Here is a 22,449-nt window from a genome sequence, read left to right on the forward strand (position 1 = left end):
CTAGTGGCGAAGTTGTTTCCCACGGTAGGGGAGTCTAGTACAAGAGGGCACGACTTCAGGATTGAAGGGCGCCCATTCAGAACAGATGCGGAGAAATTTCTTCAGCCAGAGAGCGGTGAATCTGTGGAATTTGTTGCTACGGGCAGCTGTGGGGGCAAAGTCATTGGGTGTATTTAAGGCAGAGATTGATAGGTATCTGAGTAGCCAGAGCATCAAAGGTTATGGTGAGAAGGCGGGGGAGTGGGGCCTAAATGGGAGAATGGATCAACTCACGATAGAATGGCAGAGCAGACCCGATGGGCCGAGTGGCTGACATCTTGCCCCTTTGTCTTATGGTCTTATGGGCCAAATGCGGGCAAGTGGGACTGGCTCAGGTGGGCACCTTGATGAGAGACACAACAATGCTGGAGGAACTCAGAAGGCCGGGCAGCGTCCGTGGAGAAAAGCAGCTGGTCAATGTTTCTAATGTCCTGAAGAAGGGTCCCGACCCGGAACGTTGACCGCCTGAGTTTCTCCAGCATCATCGTGTTTTTCATCCAGATTCCAGCATCTGCCGTCCTTTGTCTCTCAGGTGGGCACCTCGGTCGGCATGGAGGAGATGGGCTGAAGGGCCTGCTTCCGCGCTGTGTGACTCCGTGACTCATTCCTTTCTCTGGCAGCCACTTCTCTTCCCCACTGCTAACTATGCACATTGACACTTTCCTATTTACAGCTCCTCCAGCCACAATCCAGCCAGGCTTATTTCTTTTGTTAAGTGATTCATTTCCCGGACACAGGTGTGACTGGCAGGGGGTGGGGGGGGGGTGGGCATTTGGTGCCTGTCCCTCAAGGGGGTGGGGAGGTGGGGGGGGGGGGTGGTGGGGAGTGAGCCGCTCCCTCGAACTGCCCCGGCCCGTGTGGGGAAGGTGCTTATCTCGGTGCTCTCGAGTCGGGGATTTGGAGGCAGCCATGGCGAGGGAACGGCAGATGTGTTTCCCAGTCGGGGGCGCAGTGGGGAACCGTGTGAATGTGAGAGAGAGAGTGTGCGAGAGAGAGAGTGTGCGAGTGTGTGTATGAGAGAGCGCGAGGGAGAGAATAAGAGACACACAGCGACAGACACAGAGAAATAGAGAGAGAGAAAGGGAGACACACGTAGACAAGTAGAGAGAAACAGAGTGAGTCCAACAGAGAGAGAGAAAGAGAGAGAGAGAGAGAGAGGGACACAGACAGATGTAGAGAGAGAGAAACAGAAAGTGAGTCCAACAGATAGAGAGAGAGAGAGAGAAACTGACTGACAGACAGAGGGGGAGAGACAGAGGGGGGGTGGGGAGAGAGACAGAAGGGGGTGGGGTGAGAGACAAGGGGGCAGAGAGACGGGGGAGAGACACAAGGGGGGAGATGGGGAGAGGGGAGAGAGAAGGGCAAGCAGGCAGACAAACTGAGAGACAGCAGCAGACGTGCAGAGAGAGAATCGATGCAAAGCTCAGCGCTGCAGGCTGCGGAATTAGGGCTTGAACCCACAGCCTCTCTCTCCCCACCCCCTGTCTCTCTCTCCCCTGTCTCTCTCCCTTCACTGTCTCCATCAGTTTCTCTCTGTCTCTCTCTCTCTCTGTTGGACTCACTCTCTGTTTCTCTCTCTCCACATGTCTGTCTATGTGTGTCTCCCTCTCTCTCTCTCTATTTCTCTATACGTCTGTCTCTTTCTGTGTGTCTCTTATTCTCTCTCTCTCGCGCTCTCTCACACACACTCGCACCTGGCTCACTGAGACCCAGCCCAGGAGTGGCTGCCGCAGGGGCAGAGATGGGGGGAGATGGGGAAGTAAACCCCCCCTCCCGTCTCCGCTCACCTGCCCCACATCCCCTCCGCTTCCCCGCGGAGGATGGGGGCTTCGGCGGGGACGGGGGATCTGGGTCCCGGAGGGCGAGGGGAGGGGAGGGCACAAGCGGACTCGCCTTCAGAGACGACTTGTAGACGTAGGACTCGGTGCCGCCCTCCGCACGCTTGAACTTGCTGAAGACGACCAGCTCCTCGAACAGGAAGACGTGACGCAGGCACTTGTGGCGGCCGCAGCTTACGGTGAAACGGTCGCGGCGGAGGAGCAGTCCCTGCTCCTTCAGGTTCACCTGCGCGCACACACACACACAGCACCGTTACATCCACCCCTCCTCCCACACTGCTCCCCCTCTCCCTCAGGGGGTATCTGTACACTGACCGGTGTCCCTCAGTCCCTCTCCCTCAGGGGGTATCTGTACATTGACCGGTGTCCATCAGTCCCTCTCCCTCGGGGGGATATCTGTACACTGACCGGTGCCCCCCAGTCCCTCTCCCTCAGGGGGTATCTGTACATTGACTGGTGTCCCTCAGTCCCTCTCCCTCAGGGGGTATCTGTACATTGAGCGGTGTCCCTCAGTCCCTCTCCCTCGGGGGAGATCTGTACACTGACTGGTGTCCCTCAGTCCCTCTCCCTCGGGGGGGTATCTGTACACTGACTGGTGTCCCTCAGTCCCTCTCCCTCGGGGGGGTATCTGTACACTGACTGGTGTCCCTCAGTCCCTCTCCCTCAGTGTGAGGTGTAGTGCACTCCCCCTCGCCTCCGCTCCGACTCCCCGCCCAGCCCACAACCACCACCACGGACTCACGTCACAGCCCCGGATGGTGTCCATGGCAAGGAGGTCGTTGCCGTGGCGCAGCTGGAAGTCGACCATGTCGGCGGCAGCCTGCAGGCCCAGCCTCTCGCGTGCCGTGTCCTCGCCGCACTCCGCCAGCAGCTCCCTCAGCAGCCCCCCGTAGCTGGCCAGGCGCTGGATGGGCTTCCGCAGGTGGCCGGCCAGGTCCGTCCTGTCCTGCAGCAGCAGCTGCCTCCTCTGGGGGGAGGTAGAGAGTCACAGGCAGAGAGTCAGGAGGGAGGCACACTCAGACTCCACCATGTTGGGGGTTGGGGGGGTGCGGGGGGCAGGATTGAGGGGCTGAGTGGTCCTGCTCCAGAGTCACAGTGTCATCCACCACTGAAACAAGCCATTTGGCCCACCTCGTCCATGCTGGCCTTCGTTCCCCACTGTTATGAGTCAGGTTGCTATTTGGTGAATGTCCCTTTAAGGCACCTGGACAGTAGAGTAGTTGTGTGTGTGTGTGTGGTGTTATCAAGACAGCAAGAGTATAACAACGTACTGACGGTTTTGCTCAGTGAATTGGAGAAGAGAGAGAGAGTCACTGACTGCTGGTCTCTGTATCGATGGTGAAGAACAATAGCTGTGCCCATCACTACAATGCATGTATAGATTTTTGGAGCAATCCAGTGGAGTCCACTTTGTCATCAACCTGTAGAGGGAAACAGGTATTTGTGTGGACGGCCACGTCTCGAATGCCTCTCGGGGTGGCAGATACTTTGGAACAAAGCAATGGAGATCATCAGTGATTGAGGTGTCGTACAGGTTCCATCGGGGAACGTGTGGATTTCGTAAATTCTCTCTGCATTCACTCTCTACCTTTCCTCTTCAGTCAACGGTGGTTTTGCAAAAGCCTTTGCTCACGTTTCACCTTATGGCTTGCTGAACTGAACTTTGAGAACTATTCCTGGACTTGGGGGTTTGGGAATTTGCCACACACACACTTCGAGTTTAGTTTTGGGGTTAATGCTTAATATCGTACGTTTTTACTTTTCTTATTATTATAGGAAGGATGTGGAAGCCATAGACAGGGTGCAGAGGAGATTTACAAGGATGCTGCCTGGATTGGGGAGCATGCCTTATGAAAGCAGGTTGAAGGAACTCGGCCTTTTCTCCTTGGAGCGACGGAGGACGAGGGGGGGACCTGATAGAGGTGTATAAGGTGATGAGAGGTATTGATCGGGTGGATAGTCAGAGGCTTTTCCCCAGGGCTGAAATGGTGGCCACAAGAGGACACAGGTGTAAGGTGCTAGGGAGTAGGTACAGAGGAGAAGTCGGGGGTAAGTTTTTTACTCAGAGAGTGGTGTGCGGGGAATGGGCTGCCGGCAACGGTGGCGGAGGTGGATACAATAGAGTCTTTTAAGAGACTGTTGGATAGGTACATGGAGCCGAGAAAAGTAGAGGGCTATGGGTAAGCCTGGTAATTTCTAAGGTAGGGACATGTTCAGCACAGCTTTGTGGGCCAAAGGGCCTGAATTGTGCTGCAGGTTTTCTATGTTTCTGAGTAGTTATTAATAAAATAGTTTTTAACACTTGTACATGGCTCGGTGTGTTTCTATTGTTGCTGGTACGTAACACCACCTACATCGTGCTGACCTGTAACTGGTTTATTATTGTCACACATGAAAAGCTTTTTGTGCCATCCACACATCATCGGTACGTCGAGGTAGCACAAGGGAAAACAATAACAGATTGCAGAGTAAAGTGTCACAGTCACAGAGAAAGCACAGTGCAGGCAGACAACAAGGTGCAAGGGCCACGATGAGTTAGATCATGAGGTCAAGAGTCCATCTTATTGTTCAACAGTCTTATAACAGCGGGGTAGAAGCTGTCCTTGAGCCTGGTGGTATGTGCTTTCAGGCTTTTGTATCTTCCGCCCAATGGGAGAGAGGGGAGAAGAGAGAATGTCCCGGGGTGGGTGGGGGTCTTTGATTACGCCAGCTGCTTTACCGAGGCAGCGGGAAGTGTAGACGGAGTCCGCGGAGGGACAGGTGAAGTCCCGGACTGAATGCCTCCAGGTTGTACCTGAGTCCACCTCCTCCCAGATATCAACTCCTCTCTGGGTGAGGAAACTTACCCCTTTAAACCTCCTCCCTCTCCCCTTAAACCCACCCCCCTCTTGTTCTTGATAACCCCACCACTGTGGAAAAAAATGACTCTGACTACCTACCCTGTCTAGGCCTCTTACAACCTTTTGTCAGGTCACCCCCTCTGTCTCCTTCGCTGCGGGGAAAACAGTCGCACCCTGTCCAACCTCTCCCTGTGACTGAAGTCCGCCGCCGTTCCCTCACTCCCCCACCGACACACAGCAGCCCCGGTCCGTGCCGTCTGCACTGCAGGGGGACTCACTCCTCAGGCAGCGCCTTCCAAACCCACCACATCCACCGGCTGGACGGACAACATCAGCAAAAGCGATGAGAGGGGTGAGACACCACCCCCGCACCCACCCCCACCCCCACCCCCGGAAGTCTCTCCGTTCCTGGGTCTGAATTCCGGAACCCCCTCCCCGACAGCACCGCAGGTGTCACCCCCACCTCAAGGACCATAGGCAGCTTGCCTCCCTCCTTCTCGGGGGAGGGGGGGTGGGGGTGGCAACTGGGGAGGGGGCAGTTCAATGCCGGCTCAGCCTACGGAGGCCACACCCTTCGAATGAATTTTAAAAAAAGTTAACTCTGTGGAACACACCAGGACATTAAGAACAAGGAGCAGAAGCGGCCATTCGGCCCCTCTATCCCGTCCTGCCACTCATCTGGATCAGGGCTGCTCTTCTCCCTCAGAGCCATTTGCCTGCCCTGTCCAAGTGCCCACCCCGCTGACTCCCTTCACCCTGGCGATCTGTCAGTCTCAGCGACCGAGCCCCCGCTGCCTAAAAAATAGTGCAAAAAAAAAACGAGGTAGTGTTCATGGACCGTTCAGAGATCTGATGACGGAGGGGAAGAAGCTGTTCCTGAATCGTTGAGTGTGGGTCTTCAGGCTCCTGTACCTCCTCCCTGATGGTTGTAACGAGAAGAGGGCAGGTCCCAGGTGGTGAGGGTCCTCAGTGACGGATGCCGCCTTCTTGAGGCACCGCCTCTTGAAGGTGTCCTCGATGGTGGGGAGGGTTGTGCCCGCGATGGAGCTGGCTGAGTCTACAACCCTTTGCAGCCTCTTGCAATCCTGCACATTGGGAGCCTCCATACCAGGCGGTGATGCAACCAGTCAGAATGCTCTCCACTGTACATCTGGAGAAACTTGCAAGTCTCTTTGGTGACGTCCCGAATCTCCTCAAACTCCTAATGAAGTACAGCCACTGGCGTGCCTTCATTGTGATTGCATCAATGTGTTGGGCGCAGGATAGATCCTCTGAGATGTTGATGCCCAGGAACTTGAAGCTGCTCTCCCTTCCCACCGCTGACCCCTCAGTGAGGACTGGTGTGTGTCTTCCCGACTTCCCCTTCCTGAAGTCCACAATCAGTTCCACGGTCTTGCTGACGTTGAGTGCGAGGTCGTTGTCATGACACCACTCACCCAGCCGATGTATCTCACTCCTGTACGCCTCCTCGTCGCCGTCTGAGATTCTGCCGACAACAGCGGTGTCATCGGTGAATTTACAGATGGCGTTTCAGCTGTGCCTGGCCACACGGTCACGAGTGTAGAGAGAGTAGAGCAGTGGGCCAAGCACACATCCGCGAGGTGCGCCTGTGTTGACTGTCAGCAAGGAGGAGATGTTACTACCGATCCGCACTGACTGTGGTCTCCCATTCTGCATTTTGTTTTCCTTTTTACTACTTCGATGTAATTATGTATGGAATGATTAAGCAAACAAAAGATTTTCACTCTATCTCGGTACACGTGACAATAATAAACCAATTCCATATTTTGGATAAAAACATAGAACATTACAGCACAGTCCAGGCTCTTCGGCCCACAATTTCATCCTGCTCTAAGATCTATCTAACCCTTCCCTCCCACATAGCCCTCCCATTTCTCTATCATTCATGTGTCTGTCTAAAAGTTTCTTAAATGTCCCTAATGTATCTGCCCCCACAACCTCTGCCAGCAGTGCGTTCCATGCACCCACCACTCTCTGTGTAAAAAGCCTACCCCTGACACCCCCCTTATACCTTGCTCCAATCACCTTAAAATGATGCCCCATCATGTTAGCCATTGTCGCCCTGGGAAAAAGTCTCTGACTGTCCACTCGATCTATGCGTCTTATCATCTTGTACACCTCTACCAAGTCACTTCTCATCCTCCTTCTCTGCGAAGAGAAAAGCCCGAGCTGGCTCAACCTATCCTGACAAGACATGTTCTCCAATCCAGGCAGCATCGTGGTAAATCTCCCTCTGCACCCCCCCTAAAGCTTCCCCATCCTTCCTATCATGAGGCGACCAGAACTGAACACAATACCCCAAATGTGGTCTGACCAGAGTTCTATAGAGCTGCAACATCACCTCGCAGCTCTTGAACTCAATACGCCAACTAATAAAGGCCAACACTCCATACACCTTCTTAACAACCCTATCGACCTGCGCGGCAACCTTGAGGGATCTATGGACGTGGACCTCAAGATCCCTCTGTTCCTCCACACTGCTAAGAGTCCTGCCATTAACCTTGTATTCTGCCTTCAAATTTGATCTCCCAAAAGTGTATCACTTCACACTCATCCAGGTTGAACTCCATCTGCCACTTCTCAGCCCAGCTCTGCATCCTATCAATATCCTGTTGTAATCTACAGCAACCTTCTACACTGTCCACAACACCAACCTTTGTATCATCAGCAGACTTACTAACCCACCCCTCCACATCCTCATCCAAGTCATTTATAAAAATCACAAATAGCAGGGGTCCCAGAACAGATCCCTGCGGAACACCACTGATCACTGACCTCCAAGCAGAATACGCTCCATCTACCACCACCTCCTGTCTTCCATGGGCGAACCAATTCTGAATCCACACAGCCAAGTTTCCCTGGATCCCGTGCCTCCTGACTTTCTGAATGAGCCGTCCACGAGGAACCTTATCAAACACCTTACTAAAATCCATGTACACCACATCCACTGCTCGACCTTCATCAATGTGCTTTGTCACATCCTCAAATAATTCAATCAGGCTCGTGAGGCACGACCTGCCCCTCACAAAGCCACGCTGACTGTCCCTAATCAGCCTATGCTTCTCCAAATGCCCATAAATCCTGTCACTAAGAATCTTCTCCAGTGAGCCCCACAGAGGAGCTATCTTTGGAACGAAAGCCTCCCAGAGGGGCGGGCTGTCCCCTCCTCCCCCTCTCCCCCCACGGGACCAGTTCCCAGGGCAGAAGAAATCAGGGCAGAGAGGTATTACCTTGAAGAACGCGTTGCCGTGGCTGGCGAGCAGGGCGTCCGACTGCGGCTTGTTCTTCACGTAGAGGGCGTACATCGTGAACTGCTCCTTCTGCCAGGTAGGGCCAGGGTTTGGTTGGAGGGGGGGTGAGGGAGTGCGGGGGTGGGGGCGGGGGGAGAAGGAAGAGAGAGAGAGGGAGGGAGGGGGGAGAGAGAGAGAGAGTGAGTGTGAGTGTGAGGGAGGAGTGGAGTCACGCCACGAGAAGGGAGACAACCAGACAAGGGTCAGCAAGCAGCCCCAAGGAGAGAATTCCTGAGATTCCCCACCCCTCCCGCAGAGGATATTCCTCCTTGTCTCCATCTTAATTTGGGCGGCCCCTCATTCCGAGACGGTACCCCCCCCCCCCCCCCCCCCCCGCCACCCAGGGGAAACACCTCCCCCGTCGAGGATCGCAGACCCTTCAATGAGATCACTTCTTGTTCCCCTGGACCCCGGGTATGGGTCCACCCTGCTCAAGCCTTCCTTGTGAGGGAACGCTGCCTAATTACACCCGCGTCAACCTACTAACCGGGATGTCTTTGGAATGTGGGAGGAAACCGGAGCACCCGGAGGAAACCCATGCAGACACACGGGGAGAACGCACAAACTCCTTACAGACAGCGGCGGGAATTGAACCCCGGGTCTCTGGCACTGTAAAGCGTTACGCTCACCGCTACACCACTGTGTCTGCCCAAAATTCATGAGGTCCCGTCGAGCTATGGGCTCGGGACCTCAAAATCCTGCCATCAGCTGTACACTTTCCCCTGATACTTGCCTCCTGTAATCTTATATATCGTTCATTTTTTAAACTGACCCAGTGAACCTCCTCTGGGCTGCCCCCACCCCAATGTGGAGAGGCTCCACCCTGCTCAAGCGTACAAGGCAACCCCCTTAACCACAGTAAACAACCCGGCGTACCTTCCCTGCGTAGGTTTGAAGATGATCTCTGGGAATGAGAGCGCGGATCGGGTCGGCTCTAAGAAGGGGGTCACCACGCACTGCCCTCCCATTGGCCGAGCACCAATGACACGACACGTTCTCATTGGCTGAGCGAGCCAGGACCACGCGGCTGCCTCCTGTGAGCTGGCCAGTTTTGATAAGCACAGGACAGAGCAGTATAGGCCCTTCGGCCCACCAGGTCCGCGTTGAACCAGACTAAATCCCTTCTGCCTGCACGTGACCCGCGTTCCTCCATAGTCATGTGTCTAACAGCCTTTTGCATCTGCCCCCAGCTCCTCCCCTGGCAGCCCATTCCAGGCACCGACCGCTCTCTGCGTAAATAAACCTGCCCCTCACATCGCTTTAAACTTTTTCCTCCTCTCACCTTAAATGCATGTCCTCTAATATTCGACGATTCCACCCTGGGGAAAAAAGACTCTCTCTACCCTGTCTGCGTCTCTCATAATTTTATAAACCCCTATCAGGTCTCCCCTCAGCTTCCGCCGCTCCCGCTCCAGAGAAAGAACAGCGATGAGTTGGAGTACAGGAAGGAGATAGAGAGCTTAGTGGAATGGTGTCATGACAACAACCTTTCCCTCAGTGTCAACAAAACTAAAGAGCTGGTCATTGACTTCAGGAAAGGGGACGGTGTACATGCATCTGTCTACATCAACGGTGCTGAGGTCGAGAGGGTTGACAGCTTCAAGTTCCTGGGAGTGAACATCATCAACAGCCTGTCCTGGTCAAATCACGTAGATGCCACGGCCAAGAAAGCTCACCAGTGCCTCTACTTCCTCAGAAGGCTAAAGAAATTTGGTTTGTCCCCTTTGACTCTCACCAACTTTTACCGATGCACCATAGAAAGCATCCTATCTGGATGTATCACGGCTTGGTACGGCAACTGCTCTGCCCAGGACCGCAAGAAGCTGCAGAGAGTTGTGGACACAGCCCAGCGCATCACGGAACCAGCCTCCCCTCCTTGGACTCTGCCTTTACCTCTCGCTGCTTTGGTGAAGCAGCCAGCATAATCAAAGACCCCACCCACCCGGGTCATTCTCTCTTCTCTCCTCTTCCATCGGGTAGAAGATACAGGAGCCTGAGGGCACGTACCGCCAGACTTAAGGACAGCTTCTATCCCACTGTGATAAGACTATTGAACGGTTCCCTTATACGATGAGATGGACTCTGACCTCACGATCTACCTTGTTGTGACCTTGCACCTTATTGCACTGCACTTTCTCTGTAGCTGGGACACTTTACTCTGTACTGTTATTGTTTTTACCTGTACTACCTCAATGCACTCTGTACTGACCCAATGTAACTGCACTGTGTAATGAATTGACCTATACGATTGGTTTGCAAGACAAGTTTTTCACTGTACCTCAGTACAATAATAAACCAATACCAATACCCCGTACGTACGTGGCGGAGGAAGCCCTCGCCGAGGCGCAGCGGGCAGGCGGCGCACCCCTCCAGCTCGGGCAGGAGGCGCTCCCTGTGGAAGGCCAGCAGCTTCTCCAGGTTGCCGAAGAGCAGGCCCCTCTTGCCCCGCAGCCCCTGCGGGACGTCCGTGCGGTCCAGCTCCCGGCAGTAGGTCTCCGCCACCAGCTCCAGTGAGCCGATGTACTCCCGCTCCGCCAGAATGGCCTCGGTCAGGGCGCGGCGGGGTCTGCTGGGGGAGAAGGGAGGTTAGTGGTCGGCTGGGAGGCGAAGGATGGACGGTGGGAGGGTGGGGGTGGGTAGGGGCAGCGCCGAGACGAGGCAAGAGGTCAGATGTGGTGGAAAGATCTGCATGGACCAGACGCCTAACTGGGTGACTCACTGTACCTCGGTGCACAGTCACACAGCAGGGAGAGAGGCCATTCAGCTGGTCCCATCTGGCCCAGAGCCCTCCGAACCTCTCCTGTGCACATACTTACCTAAAGGTCACTGAGGTGCCCGCCTTAACCGCGGGTTTCTGGCAGCTCGTTCCAAACACGCACCGCCCTTTGGGGTGAAGGACACGCCCCCCCCTTAAATCCCCCCCCCCTCTGGTGGTGGTGGGGGGGGGGGCGCATACAGAAAGCAAACAGCGTGCCAGCCATCCGGGCTAGTCCCAATTTCCCCATGTCTGGCCCGTATCCCTCCAAACCTTCCCTATCCATGGAGGTGTCCGAGTGTCCTACGGAGTTAAAGCGGGGGGAGTGGGGCTAAATGGGAGAATGGATCAGCTCGTGATAGAACGGCAGAGCAAACTCGAAGGGCCGAATGGCCGACTTCTGCCCCTTTGTCTTATGGTACTGGTGAGGCCACACCTGGAGTACTGCATGCAGTTCTGGTCTCCTTACTTGAGGAAAGATATACTGGCTTTGGAGGCGGTGCAGAGGAGGTTCACCAGGTTGACTCAGGGGATGAGGGGGTTAGCCTATGAGCAGAGATTGAGTCGCCTGGGACTATACTCGCTGGAATTCAGAGGACTGAGAGGAGATCTTATAGAAACATAGGAAATTATGTAAGGGACAGATAAGATAGAGGCAGGAAGGTTGTTTCCACTGGTAGGTGAAACTAGAACTAGGGGACATAGCCTCAAGATTTGGGGGAGTAGATTTAAGATAAGATTTCTTTATTAGTCACATGTACATAGAAACACAGAGTGAAATGCATCTTTTTGCGTAGAGTGTGCTGGGGGCAGCCCGCAGTGTCGCCACGCTTCCGGCGCCAACATAGCATGCCCACAACTTCCTAACCCGTACGTCTTTGGAATGTGGGTGGAAACCCGAGCATCCAGAGGAAACCCACACAGACACGGGGAGAACGTAAGAACTCCTTACAGACGGGAACTGAACCCGGGTCGCTGGCACTGTAAAACGTTACGCTAACCGCTACACTATTTAGGACGGAGATGAGGAGAAGCTGCTAACCTCAGTGATTCATTGCTCACTTTGTGGATCGCAAATTAAAAAGTAGCTGTGTTTCTTTTTTAAGACTGAAGTTTTCTGTTGCACTCTCAGACTTACTGTGGGTCTGATCCAACTCCTGTCGTTTGATGAAGCCCCACCTGGTCTCACACAAGGGTGTGTGAGTGATCCATCCCCCCGGCCTCTCCCTATGGAGTGAAATACTACAGACCTGAAACAAAGACTGGGTCTGTTCTCCCTGGAGGGGGGGAGGTTAAGGGTGCTGGTGGGGGTTGCGGGGGGAATGGTCCACAACTGAGGTATATAGAACGATGATGGGGAATGGATAGGGCAGACTTGCGTGGAATTGAATTTAGGAGCCGAGAGGCATTGTTGCAGCTGTATAGGACCCTGGTCAGACCCCACTTGGAGTACTGTGCTCAGTTCTGGTCGCCTCACTACAGGAAGGATGTGGAAGCCATAGAAAGGGTGCAGAGGAGATTTACAAGGATGCTGCCTGGAATGCGGAGCATGCCTTATGAAAGCAGGTTGAGGGAACTCAGCCTTTTCTCCTTGGAGCGACGGAGGATGAGGGGGGACCTGATAGAGGTGTATAAAATGATGAGAGGCATTGATCGTGTGGATAGTCAGAGGCTTTTCCCCAGGGCTGAAATGGTGGCCACAAGAGGACACAGGTTTAAGGTGCTGGGGAGCAGGTACAGAGGAGATGTCAGGGGTAAGTTTTTTACTCAGAGAGTGGTGAGTGCGGGGAATGGGCTGCCGGCAACGGTGGTGGAGGCAGATACAATAGGGTCTTTTAAGAGACTGTTGGATAGGTCCATGGAGCTGAGAAAAATAGAGGGCTGTGGGTAAGCCTGGTAATTTCTGACTATCACCACGATCAATGCCTCTTATCACCTTATACACCTCTATCAGGTCCCCCCTCATCCTCCGTCGCTCCAAGGAGAAAAGGCCGAGTTCCCTCAACCTGCTTTTATAAGGCATGCTCCCCAATCCAGGCAGCATCCTTGTAAATCTCCTCTGCACCCTCTCTATGGCTTCCACATCCTTCCTGTAGTGAGGTGACCAGAACTGAGCACAGTACTCCAAGTGAGGTCTGACCAGGGTTTTGTCAACGTACTGTACTGATGCTGCAAGACATCAATTCCCGTGACATTTATACCCTGGGTGTGTTTGCCTGTGACAATAATTGAATTTGAACAATAAACCTTTTCCCCATATTAGAGGTGGATAAAACTCGAGGGTGTAGATTTAGGGTGGGTGGGGTGAGGGGGGAGAATTAGTGGGGATCTGACGGGCGTGGGGGGGGGGAACCCTCCTTCTCCCCACCCAGAGAGCGGTTAGTAACTGGAACTCGGCACTCAGCCACGAGAGACCCACGGGTGCTGGGACCCGGAGCCGCGGACTCCGCACGGACGCAGGCTGGCCCCGCTGAGAGTTTCCAGCGGTTCTGTTCAGAATCTTCACCTGTACTCCCCTGGGGCACGTGCTGCCCAGCTGAAGGAGTGATTAAACCCGAGGGGCCGGGTTTGTGTGGAGGTTGTGGGGGGGGGGGGGGGGGGCGGGCGCTGAGGTCGTGTGCGGTGACGGGATGCGCTGAGATCTGTGGGGCTGGGTGCATAGTAGAGGCAGTGGTGCCGCACAAGTTGGGAGGGGAGCGAGGAAGTGGAGCGAGCGGAGGGGAGGGGAGGAAATTTAGCAACTAGAACGGAGGGAGGGAGGGGAGAGAGGGAGGGGAGTGGAGGGTGAGGGAGGGAGGGTGAGGGTGAGGCAGAGGGGAGGGAGGGTGAGGAAGAACGAGGGGAGGGAGGGAGGGAAGGGGCAGAGGGGAGGTGAGGGGAGGGTGAGGAAGAGGGAGGTGAGGGTGAGGAGGTGTGAGGGGAGGAAGGGTGGGGCAGAGGGGAGGGGAGGGAGGGAAGGGCGAGAGGGGCGGAGGGGGTAACCTCCTGCCCACCTACCTGCTCTTGTCCCGTGGCCCCGGGGCCGGCGAGCCTCCCCAGGGAGCCTCGGCCAGGATCTCGCCCCTCCTTGCCAGCATGACGTGCTCCCTTGGCGAGCAGGTACGGTCCACCAGCTGGGTGCTGCTGACCTCCAGACCCCTGATGAGGACCCCGGCCCCCGCCCCGGACCCCCCCGGCTCGCTCCTCGCCCTCTGGGGCCACCCAGCGTCCGGGGCAGGGGCAGGGGCCAGCTCGAAGCTCTGCGCCTTCTTCAGGGGCCTCCCTGGGTCCCGCCGCCCGCCCTCCGCTCCGGCCCCGGGGAAAGGGCTGCGGGCCCGGACGTCCGGGGTGGAGGAGAAGGACGCCGAAGAGGGGGGGCTGCCGCTCAGTGACCAGGCGCTGAGCCAGGGGGTGACGGGGAGCGGGGTGGCTCTCCGCTCCGGGCAGGGGGTCCGGCTGCCCCCCGGGCCAGCCGAGCCTTCAGGGGCCCTGCGGGGGCCAGCCGGGGGGTGCCTAACCCCGCGTGTGGCAGCGAGCGCCTCCCGATAGCCGTCCCAGCACAGCGACCAGCGTTCCAGCAGCCTCGGGTTGCCCAGGGACTCGGCCAGTTCCCGCATCTCCCGGAAGCGGGACTCGGGGATGGCAGGGTGGAGCTGGGCCTGGGGGCGTGGGGGTGGCTGGGCAGACTGGCAGCCCTCCGCCGACGGGCACTGGTCCGGGCCGATCCCTGCCAGGGTCCGCAGGCTCCCCAGAGCCCAGCTGTAAGCCTGGGGAGAGAGAGAGAGAGAGAGAGAGAGAGGAGGGGGGTCAGGGTGGTGCTGTACACACAGTGTGTGTGTGTGTGTGTGTGTGTGTGTGTGTGTGTGTGTGTGTGTGTGTCTGTCTGTGTGTCCGTGTGAGTGTGTAAGAGAGAGACAGTGAGAGAGTGTGTGAGAGAAAATGTCTGTGAGAGAGTGTGGCTCTGTGTATTTGTAAGAGAGAGAGAGTGTGTGAGAGAGCGCGAGAGAGAGCGTGTGAGAGAGAGAGCGTGTGAGAGAGAGAGCTTGAGAAGGAGTGTGTGAGTGTGTGTGTGTGTGTGAGAGTGTGTGTGAGAGAGTGTGTGAGTGTGTGAGAGAGTGTGTGTGTGAGAGAGTGTGTGAGTGTGTGTGAGAGAGTGTGAGTGTGAGAGAGTGTGAGAGTGTGTGAGTGTGAGAGAGTGTGAGAGAGAGAGTGTGCGAGAGAGGTTGTGTGAGAGACGGTGTGTGAGAGTGTACCGTGCTCAGTGCCCCGTGTCACTGACTGTGTCCCCACTGACGGTAACCCAGCTCCCTCACACCGTCCCTCAGTGACCCCTCTCCCCCAGTGCCCCGTGTCACTGACTGTGTCCCCACTGACAGTAACCCAGCTCCCTCACACTGTCCCTCAGTGACCCCTCTCCCCTGGCACCCCGTGTCACTGACTGTGTCCCCACTGACGGTAACCCAGCTCCCTCACACCGTCCCTCAGTGACCCCTCTCCCCCGGCGCCCCGTGTCACTGACTGTGTCCCCACTGACGGTAACCCAGCTCCCTCACACCGTCCCTCAGTGACCCCTCTCCCCCGGCGCCCCGTGTCACTGACTGTGTCCCCACTGATGGTAACCCAGCTCCCTCACACTGTCCCTCAGTGACCCCTCTCCCCCAGCGCCCCGTGTCACTGACTGTGTCCCCACTGACGGTAACCCAGCTCCCTCACACCGTCCCTCAGTCAACTGCCATCTCACCGTCTTGAAGAACTCATGGAGGCGGATGGTCCTCTCGATGGCCAGCCGGCGCTGCTCCACCCGCTCGGTGAACCGGGTTACCAGCGCCCCGTAAGCCCTCAGCTTATCGGTGTAGGGCTGGAGTCGGGAGGAGACGGCCTGGTCCCAGTGGGCCATTCCCTGCAGGAGTCGCTCTGCCTTCTGGCTGCGCTCCTGGGCGATCCCAAGCGGAGAAACGGGAAGAACACAAGGGAGGTACAAACATACGGATCAGGCGGATCATACCCCTACTCTCCCCCTCCACAAGAACATGTCCCATTCACTGTGACCCTGACCCCCCATTCTGCCCAGCCCCAATGACCCCCGGTAACGATTGAACAGGCCCCTGGGACTCTTGACCTCACAATCTACCTTGACGTGGCCCTTGCATCTTATTGTCTACCTGCACTGCACTTTCTCTGTGACTGTGACATTTTACTCTGTACTGTTATTGTTTTTACCTGTACTACCTCAATGCACTCTGTACTGACTCAATGTATCTGCCCTGTGTAATGAATTGACCTGTACGATCGGTGTGCAAGACAAGTTTTTCACTGGACCTCGGTACAAGTGACAATAATAAACCAATTCCAATACCAGTAGTGAAAAACTTGTCTTGCATACCGATCGTACAGGTCAATTTATTACACAGTGCAGTTACATTGAGTCAGTACAGAGTGCATTGAATTACTACAAGTAAAAACAATAACAGTACAGAGTAAAGTGTCACAGGTACAGAGAAAGTGCAGTGCAATAAGGTGCAAGGTCACAACAAGGTAGGTCGTGAGGTCAGAGTCCATCTCATTGTATAAGGGAACCATTCAATAGTCTTATCACAGCGGGATAGAAGCTGTCCTTGAGCCTGGTGGTACGTGCCCTCAGGCTCCTGTCTCTTCTACCCGATGGAAGAGGAGAGAAGAGAGAATGTCCCGGGTGGGTGGGGTCTTTGATTATGTCGGCTGCTTCACCAAGGCAGCGAGAGGTAAAGACAGAGTCTAAGGAGGGGAGGCTGGCGTCCGTGACGCGCTGGGCTGTGTCCACAACTCTGCAGTTTCTTGCGGTCCCGGGCAGAGCAGTTGCCGTCCCAAGCCGGGATGCAACCAGATAGACTATTGAACCGTCCCCTAGCACGATAAGGTGGACTCCTGACCTCAAAATTTACCTCGGCATGGCCCTTGCACCTTCTTGTCTATCTGCACTGCACTTTCTCTGTGGCTGTAACACTACATTCTGCGTGCTGTTACTGCTTTCTCCTGTACCACCTCGATATACCGATGTAGTGGAATGATCTGTACGGACGGCACGCAAAACTAAGTTTTTCACTGTACCTCAGTACGTAGGACAATAATAAACCAATTCATCTATCAACTCCCTCACATCTGGAGAATCTGTCTCCCTTGACCTCACAAACATTCCCAGGTCTGCTGCCTTTGAGGAAGAGAGTTCCAGAGACTCGTCCCACCTCCCCGGAATGGAGAATTTTCCCCTTGTCTCTGTAGTATTACAGACACACTGCCTGATCGCCACTGGCATCTCCAGGGACCTTTGGGACTGGGCGATTAACGCGTTGCTCCTAAATTTAAACAATCCAATCCCCATCAGTGCCTTACCAGCGCCGTGTGGCTGAAGTCCCGAAATTCCTGCTGCCTCTGCCGCAGTGTGGGGAGCGAGTCCTCCGTCTCCTCGCACTTCTCCAGCCGTGGCTGCCCCACGTCCGTCAACCAGTCGCAGACCTGGGGAGGGAGGAGAGTTGTGGGGTTGTGGGGGTGTGGGGGGGGGGTGGTGAGAGACGGGACGTCAGACCAGCGGGAGAGTCTCGGCCCCTGCGCCGGAGCGCACACGGGTGCTTGGGCGCAGACGTGGGATCGCGTAGTGTTAGGGCGCAGGGGAGAGTGTGTCCCAGTGTGTGTCGGTCGCTGGGCTCCGGTGTTTTGGGTGTGTGCATGCTCCAGTCGGTGTGCGCGTGCATGTGATTGATTGCGCATGTTTGCATATGGAGGTGTTTGTGTACATGTGTGTGCGTGTGCGTGCGTGCGTGTGTGTGTGTGTGTGCCCCTGTGTGTGTGTTTTGTGTGTCTGTGTGTGTGTGTCTGCATGTGCGTGAGTCTGTCTGTGTTTTATGTGTGTCTGTGTGTGTGTTTTTGTCTGTGTGTGCGTGTGTGTCTGTGTGTTTGCGTGAGTATGTGTGTCTGTCTCTGCGTGTGTTTGTGTGAGTCTGTGTGTGTGAGTCTGTGTGTGTGTGTCTGTGTGTGAATCTGTGTGTGTGTGTGTGTCTATGTGTGTGTGTGAGTGTGTGTCTATGTGTGTGTGTGTGAATCTGTGTGTGTGTGTGTGTGTGTGTATGTGTCTAAGTGTGTGTGTGTGTGTGTGAATCTGTGTGTGTGTGTGAATCTGTGTGTGTGTGAGTGTGTGTGTGTGTGAATCTGTGTGTGTGTGTGTGTGTGTGTGAGAGTGTGTGTGTGTGTGTGTGTGTGAATCTGTGTGTGTGAGTGTGTATGTGTGTGAGTGCACGCACATGTGAATGTGTACTTGTGCGCACCTCAAAGACGTGCGGGTTCAGTGGGTTAAACAGCCGCTGTGAATTGACCCTCCCCAGTGTGTGGGTGAGGGGGGAGGGCCCGGGGGGAGTTGACGGGAACGTGGGGTGGGGGGGGAGTGGGGGTGGAATGGGGTCGCCTCCCCTCTGGGCAGGGTGAACCCTTCCGGACTCGATCGTCAATTCCGACATCACGTTACCCAACTTCTTCGTGTTATTGTCCCACTCTCTTCTCGCTGCCCTGCCGGGCACGGCTCCCTGCTCCACCCTTCACAGCTCCTACCTTCCCTTGTCTCTGTTCTCCCTCTCCAACCGCTCCCACTCACTTGCTGACCAGATAACTTTGCTTGCTGGGTCCCATCCCATCGGGGACACCTCCCCCTCCAAGCCTCTTCGCGGGCTTCCTCCGTCTCTCCTTCCCAGTTCCGACGGAGGGTCTTGGAACTAAGACGCTGGCTCTGTGTCTCTTCCCACGGGCGCTGCCTGACCTGCTGAGTGTTTCCAGCGTTTCCTCTTTCTATTTATGTTCCATGAAACAAGTTCAGTGCAAACTTGCCGCTGAAATCCCTCCTCCCTGTTCTGTGAAGTTGCCCTACAGTCCCCCACCGCCTCCTCTGGCTAAACCCACCCTGATTTTGTTTGCCTCGGTCAAATCCCCTCCAGGTCTACCTCTGCTCGAGGGAAAACAGCTGCTTCTCCAGCCTGAATATGTACTCCACTGGAATCATACAGGAACAGGCCCTTCAGCCCACAATGCCTGTGCCGAATTAAACTAAATCCCTTCCGCCTGCACATGGTCCATATCCCTCCATATTCCTGTGTCTATCTATAAGCCTCGAACCCGTCTATCGTATCTGCTTCTACCACCACCCCTGGCAGCCCATTCCAGGCACCCACCACTCTCTGTGTAAAAAAAACCTGCCCCACACATCTCCTTTAAACTCCCCCCCCCCACTCACCTTAAACCTATGCCCTCTAGAACCATAGAACGCTACAGCACAGAAAACAGGCCATTCGGCCCTTCTAGTCAAAACTTTATTCTGCTAGTCCCATTGACCTGCACCCAGTCATAACCCTCTCCTATCCATGTATCTATCCAATACATTCTTAAAACTTAAAGAGTGAGCCCGCATTTACCACATCAGATGGCAGTGTTAGACAATTCGACCCTGGGGAGAAAGATATCAGCTGTCTACTCTATCTATGCCTCCCATAAGTTTATAAACCTATATCCGATGCTCCAGAGAAAGAGAGAAAACAACCTGAGTCTGTCCGACCTCTCCTCATAGCTAATACTCTCTAATCCAGGCAGCGTCCTGGTGAACCTCCTCTGCACCCTCTCCAAAGCCTCCGCACCCTTCCTGTAACGGGGCGACCAGAACTGCACACTGTACCCCAAGTGCGGCCTGACCAAAGCTTTACACAGCTGCAACGTGACTCCCTTTCACTTATACTCAACGCCCTGACCGATGAAGGCAATCGTGCCGTACGCCTTCTTCACCGCCCTATCCACCAGTGTTGCCACTTCCCTGACTTTTATACTCAATGCCCTGAAGCCCCCTTCCACTCATCCAGATCCCAACGGATAAAAGCCCAGTCTGTGCGGCCTTTCCTCGCAAGGCAATCTTCCCCTTCCAGGTGCGAGTCAAGCAAATCAAAGCAGAACATTCTGGAAACAGCAGGTCAAGGCAGCACCTGCGGAAAGGGCCACAAGAGTCGACGTTTCAGGTCGTTAGACCAGGTTCTGGACCGACCACAAGGCCAAATTAAACTAATCCCTTCTGCCTGCACACAGTCCCTAACCCTCCATTCCCAGCCTCTTCATGTGTCCGGCTGAATGCCTCTCAAACCCCAATGTCGTATCTGCCTCCACCCCCTCCCCTGGCAGCCCATTCCAGGCACCCACCACTCTCTGTGTAAAAAATTGCCCCACACATCTCTTCGAACTTTCCCCCCTTTCACCCTCTAGACTTGACATTTCAACCCTGGGAAAAAGATCTATGTCTCTCATAATCTTATAAACCTCTATTAGGTCTCCCCTCAGCCTCTGACACTCTGGAGAAAACCACCTGTTTTGTCCAACATAGCTCAAGCTCTCTAATCCAGGCAGCATCCTGGTGAACTTCCTCTGCACCCTCTCCAAAGCCCCCACATCCTTCCTGTAACGGGACGACCAGAACTGCACTCAGTACTCTAAGTGCAGTCTTACCAAAGTTTTATACAGCTGCAACGTGACTTCACCCTGTGTCTGACCCCGTCCCTGGGAGTGTGTGACGGGACGGTGCGAGGAGAGCCTCGCCCTGTGTCTGACCCCGTCCCCGGGACTGTGTGACGGGACGGTGCGGGGGGAGCCTCACCCTGTGTCTGATCCTGTCCTCCCACTTTGTTCCCAGGACACCCGGGGAAGTGTCCACCCACGTCCCGCCCCCTGGGACCGTCGAGCCAGCCCCACTACCTCTCGAAACTGGTCTTCGAACTGCCAGAACTCTGCCAGGCTCTGCAGGTCCTTCAGGCGCTGGTTGGACACCTGCACCAGGCGATGGACCTCCTCGTCCACCTGCTCGTAGAGGGCACAGGTGGTCTTCATGTCATCCCTGGCAATAATTCAGAACGTGCCCGTCAGTCGCCGGAGAGGGAGGCCGCTCGGCCCAACAGTCCTGAGTCACACCCTGTGCCACAAATCTTCCCCTCCCCCCCACCCCCCCACTTCCCATCAACTCCGCCCTCGCCCGAGATCCTCCCCCTCACCCACACACTGGGGGGGTGGTGGGGAACAATTCACAGCGGGCGATGAACCCACTGGCACCGCACGTCTTTGGGACGTGGGAGGGAAGTGGAGCCCCCGGGGGAAACCCACGGGGTCACAGGGGGAGTGTGCAGACTCCATATTCACACACACACACACACACACACACACACACACACACACAGACAACCACACACACAAGCACAGACACACATACACAGAGACACACACACACAGACAGACAGCCACACACACAAGCACAGACACACATACACAGAGACACACACACACAGACAGACAGACAGCCACACACACATGCACAGACACACACACACAGAAACACAGTGGTACAGACACAGGCACTTACACACACACACACACACACACACACACAGAGGAAAACACAGGCAGGCACGCGCGCGCGCGCACACACACACACACACACACACACACACACACACACACACACACACACACACACACACACACACACACACACACACACAGCACCGGAGGTCAGGATCAAACCCGTGTCTCCGGACTTGCAAGGCTCTAACTGCACCACCCTGCCGTCCAGCTCTCCCTCTTCCTCTCCCACTTTCGGAATTATGCCCTCTGGTTTTCCAGAGACAGGAGAGCTCTAAAGCCCTCTGACGGGTGTGGGGCAGGGGTTGGGGGCCACGCGGGGGCCGGATTTGACCTCAGGACCCAGAGAGAGCAGCAGATCAAACTCACAAATTCCCCAGTTGCACGAACCCCTTTCGCGCACTCCGGCGCTCACAGAGATAGCTCGAGTCATTCAGCACGCAAACAGGCCCTTCGGCCCACTTGAGGCGTGCTGGCCAGCAACCACCCCTTTATACTGATCCCATTTTATTCTCCTCCCGTTCCCATCAACTTCCCCCCACCAGATTCTACCCCTCACCCACACACTGGGGGGGACAATTCGCAGTGGCCGATTAACCCCCCGACCCCGCACGGTCTTTGGGACATGGGAGGGAACCGGAGCCCCTGGGGGAAACCCACCCAGTCTCAGGGAGACCATGCAGCCTCCACACACATGTGCACACACACAGACACACACACACACACACACACACACACACACACACACACACACACACACACACACACACAATCAAGGACCCCTCCCTCCCACCCCAGACATTCTCTCTTCTCCCCCCCTCCCATCGGGCAGAAGATACAAAAGCCTGAAAGCACGTACCACCAGGCTCAAGGACAGCTTCTATCCCACTGTTATAAGGCTCCTGAACGGACCTCTCACACGCTAAAAAGATCTCCCAATCTACCTCGTCATGGCCCTTGCACTTTATTTGTCTGCTTGTACTTTCTCTGTAACTGTAGCACCTTATTCTGCATTCATTTTACTACCTTGATGTACTTATGTACAGAATGATCTGTCTGGATGGCATGCAGAACAAAAGCTTTCAAAATGATAAGATTTCTTTATTAGTCACATGTACATCGAAACACACAGTGAAATTCACCTTTTGCGTAGAGTGTTCTGGGGGCAGCCCGCAAGTGTCACCACGCTTCCGGCGCCAACATAGCACCCCCACAACTTCCTAACCCATACGCCCATACACACACACACACACACACACACACACACACACAGAGCAGAC

General features: G+C 55.3%; 1 protein-coding gene across 1 annotated transcript in view; it reads right to left on the minus strand.

The window, feature by feature from the left end:
- Positions 1-22,449, minus strand: part of LOC127567109 (pleckstrin homology domain-containing family G member 4B-like) — a 53,477-nt gene that overhangs the window by 22,302 nt on the left and 8,726 nt on the right. The window contains exons 5-12 of the mRNA XM_052009787.1: positions 20,513-20,651; positions 17,132-17,254; positions 15,504-15,695; positions 13,781-14,529; positions 10,348-10,594; positions 7,969-8,058; positions 2,620-2,844; positions 1,933-2,103 (exon numbers count right to left, since the gene is read on the minus strand). Of these exons, the coding sequence (XP_051865747.1) occupies positions 1,933-2,103; positions 2,620-2,844; positions 7,969-8,058; positions 10,348-10,594; positions 13,781-14,529; positions 15,504-15,695; positions 17,132-17,254; positions 20,513-20,651 (1,936 nt within the window). The remainder of the gene's footprint in view (positions 1-1,932; positions 2,104-2,619; positions 2,845-7,968; positions 8,059-10,347; positions 10,595-13,780; positions 14,530-15,503; positions 15,696-17,131; positions 17,255-20,512; positions 20,652-22,449) is intronic.

Source organism: Pristis pectinata, unplaced genomic scaffold (assembly GCF_009764475.1).
Source record: "Pristis pectinata isolate sPriPec2 unplaced genomic scaffold, sPriPec2.1.pri scaffold_113_arrow_ctg1, whole genome shotgun sequence".
In the NCBI taxonomy this organism is placed as follows: Eukaryota; Metazoa; Chordata; class Chondrichthyes; order Rhinopristiformes; family Pristidae; genus Pristis; species Pristis pectinata.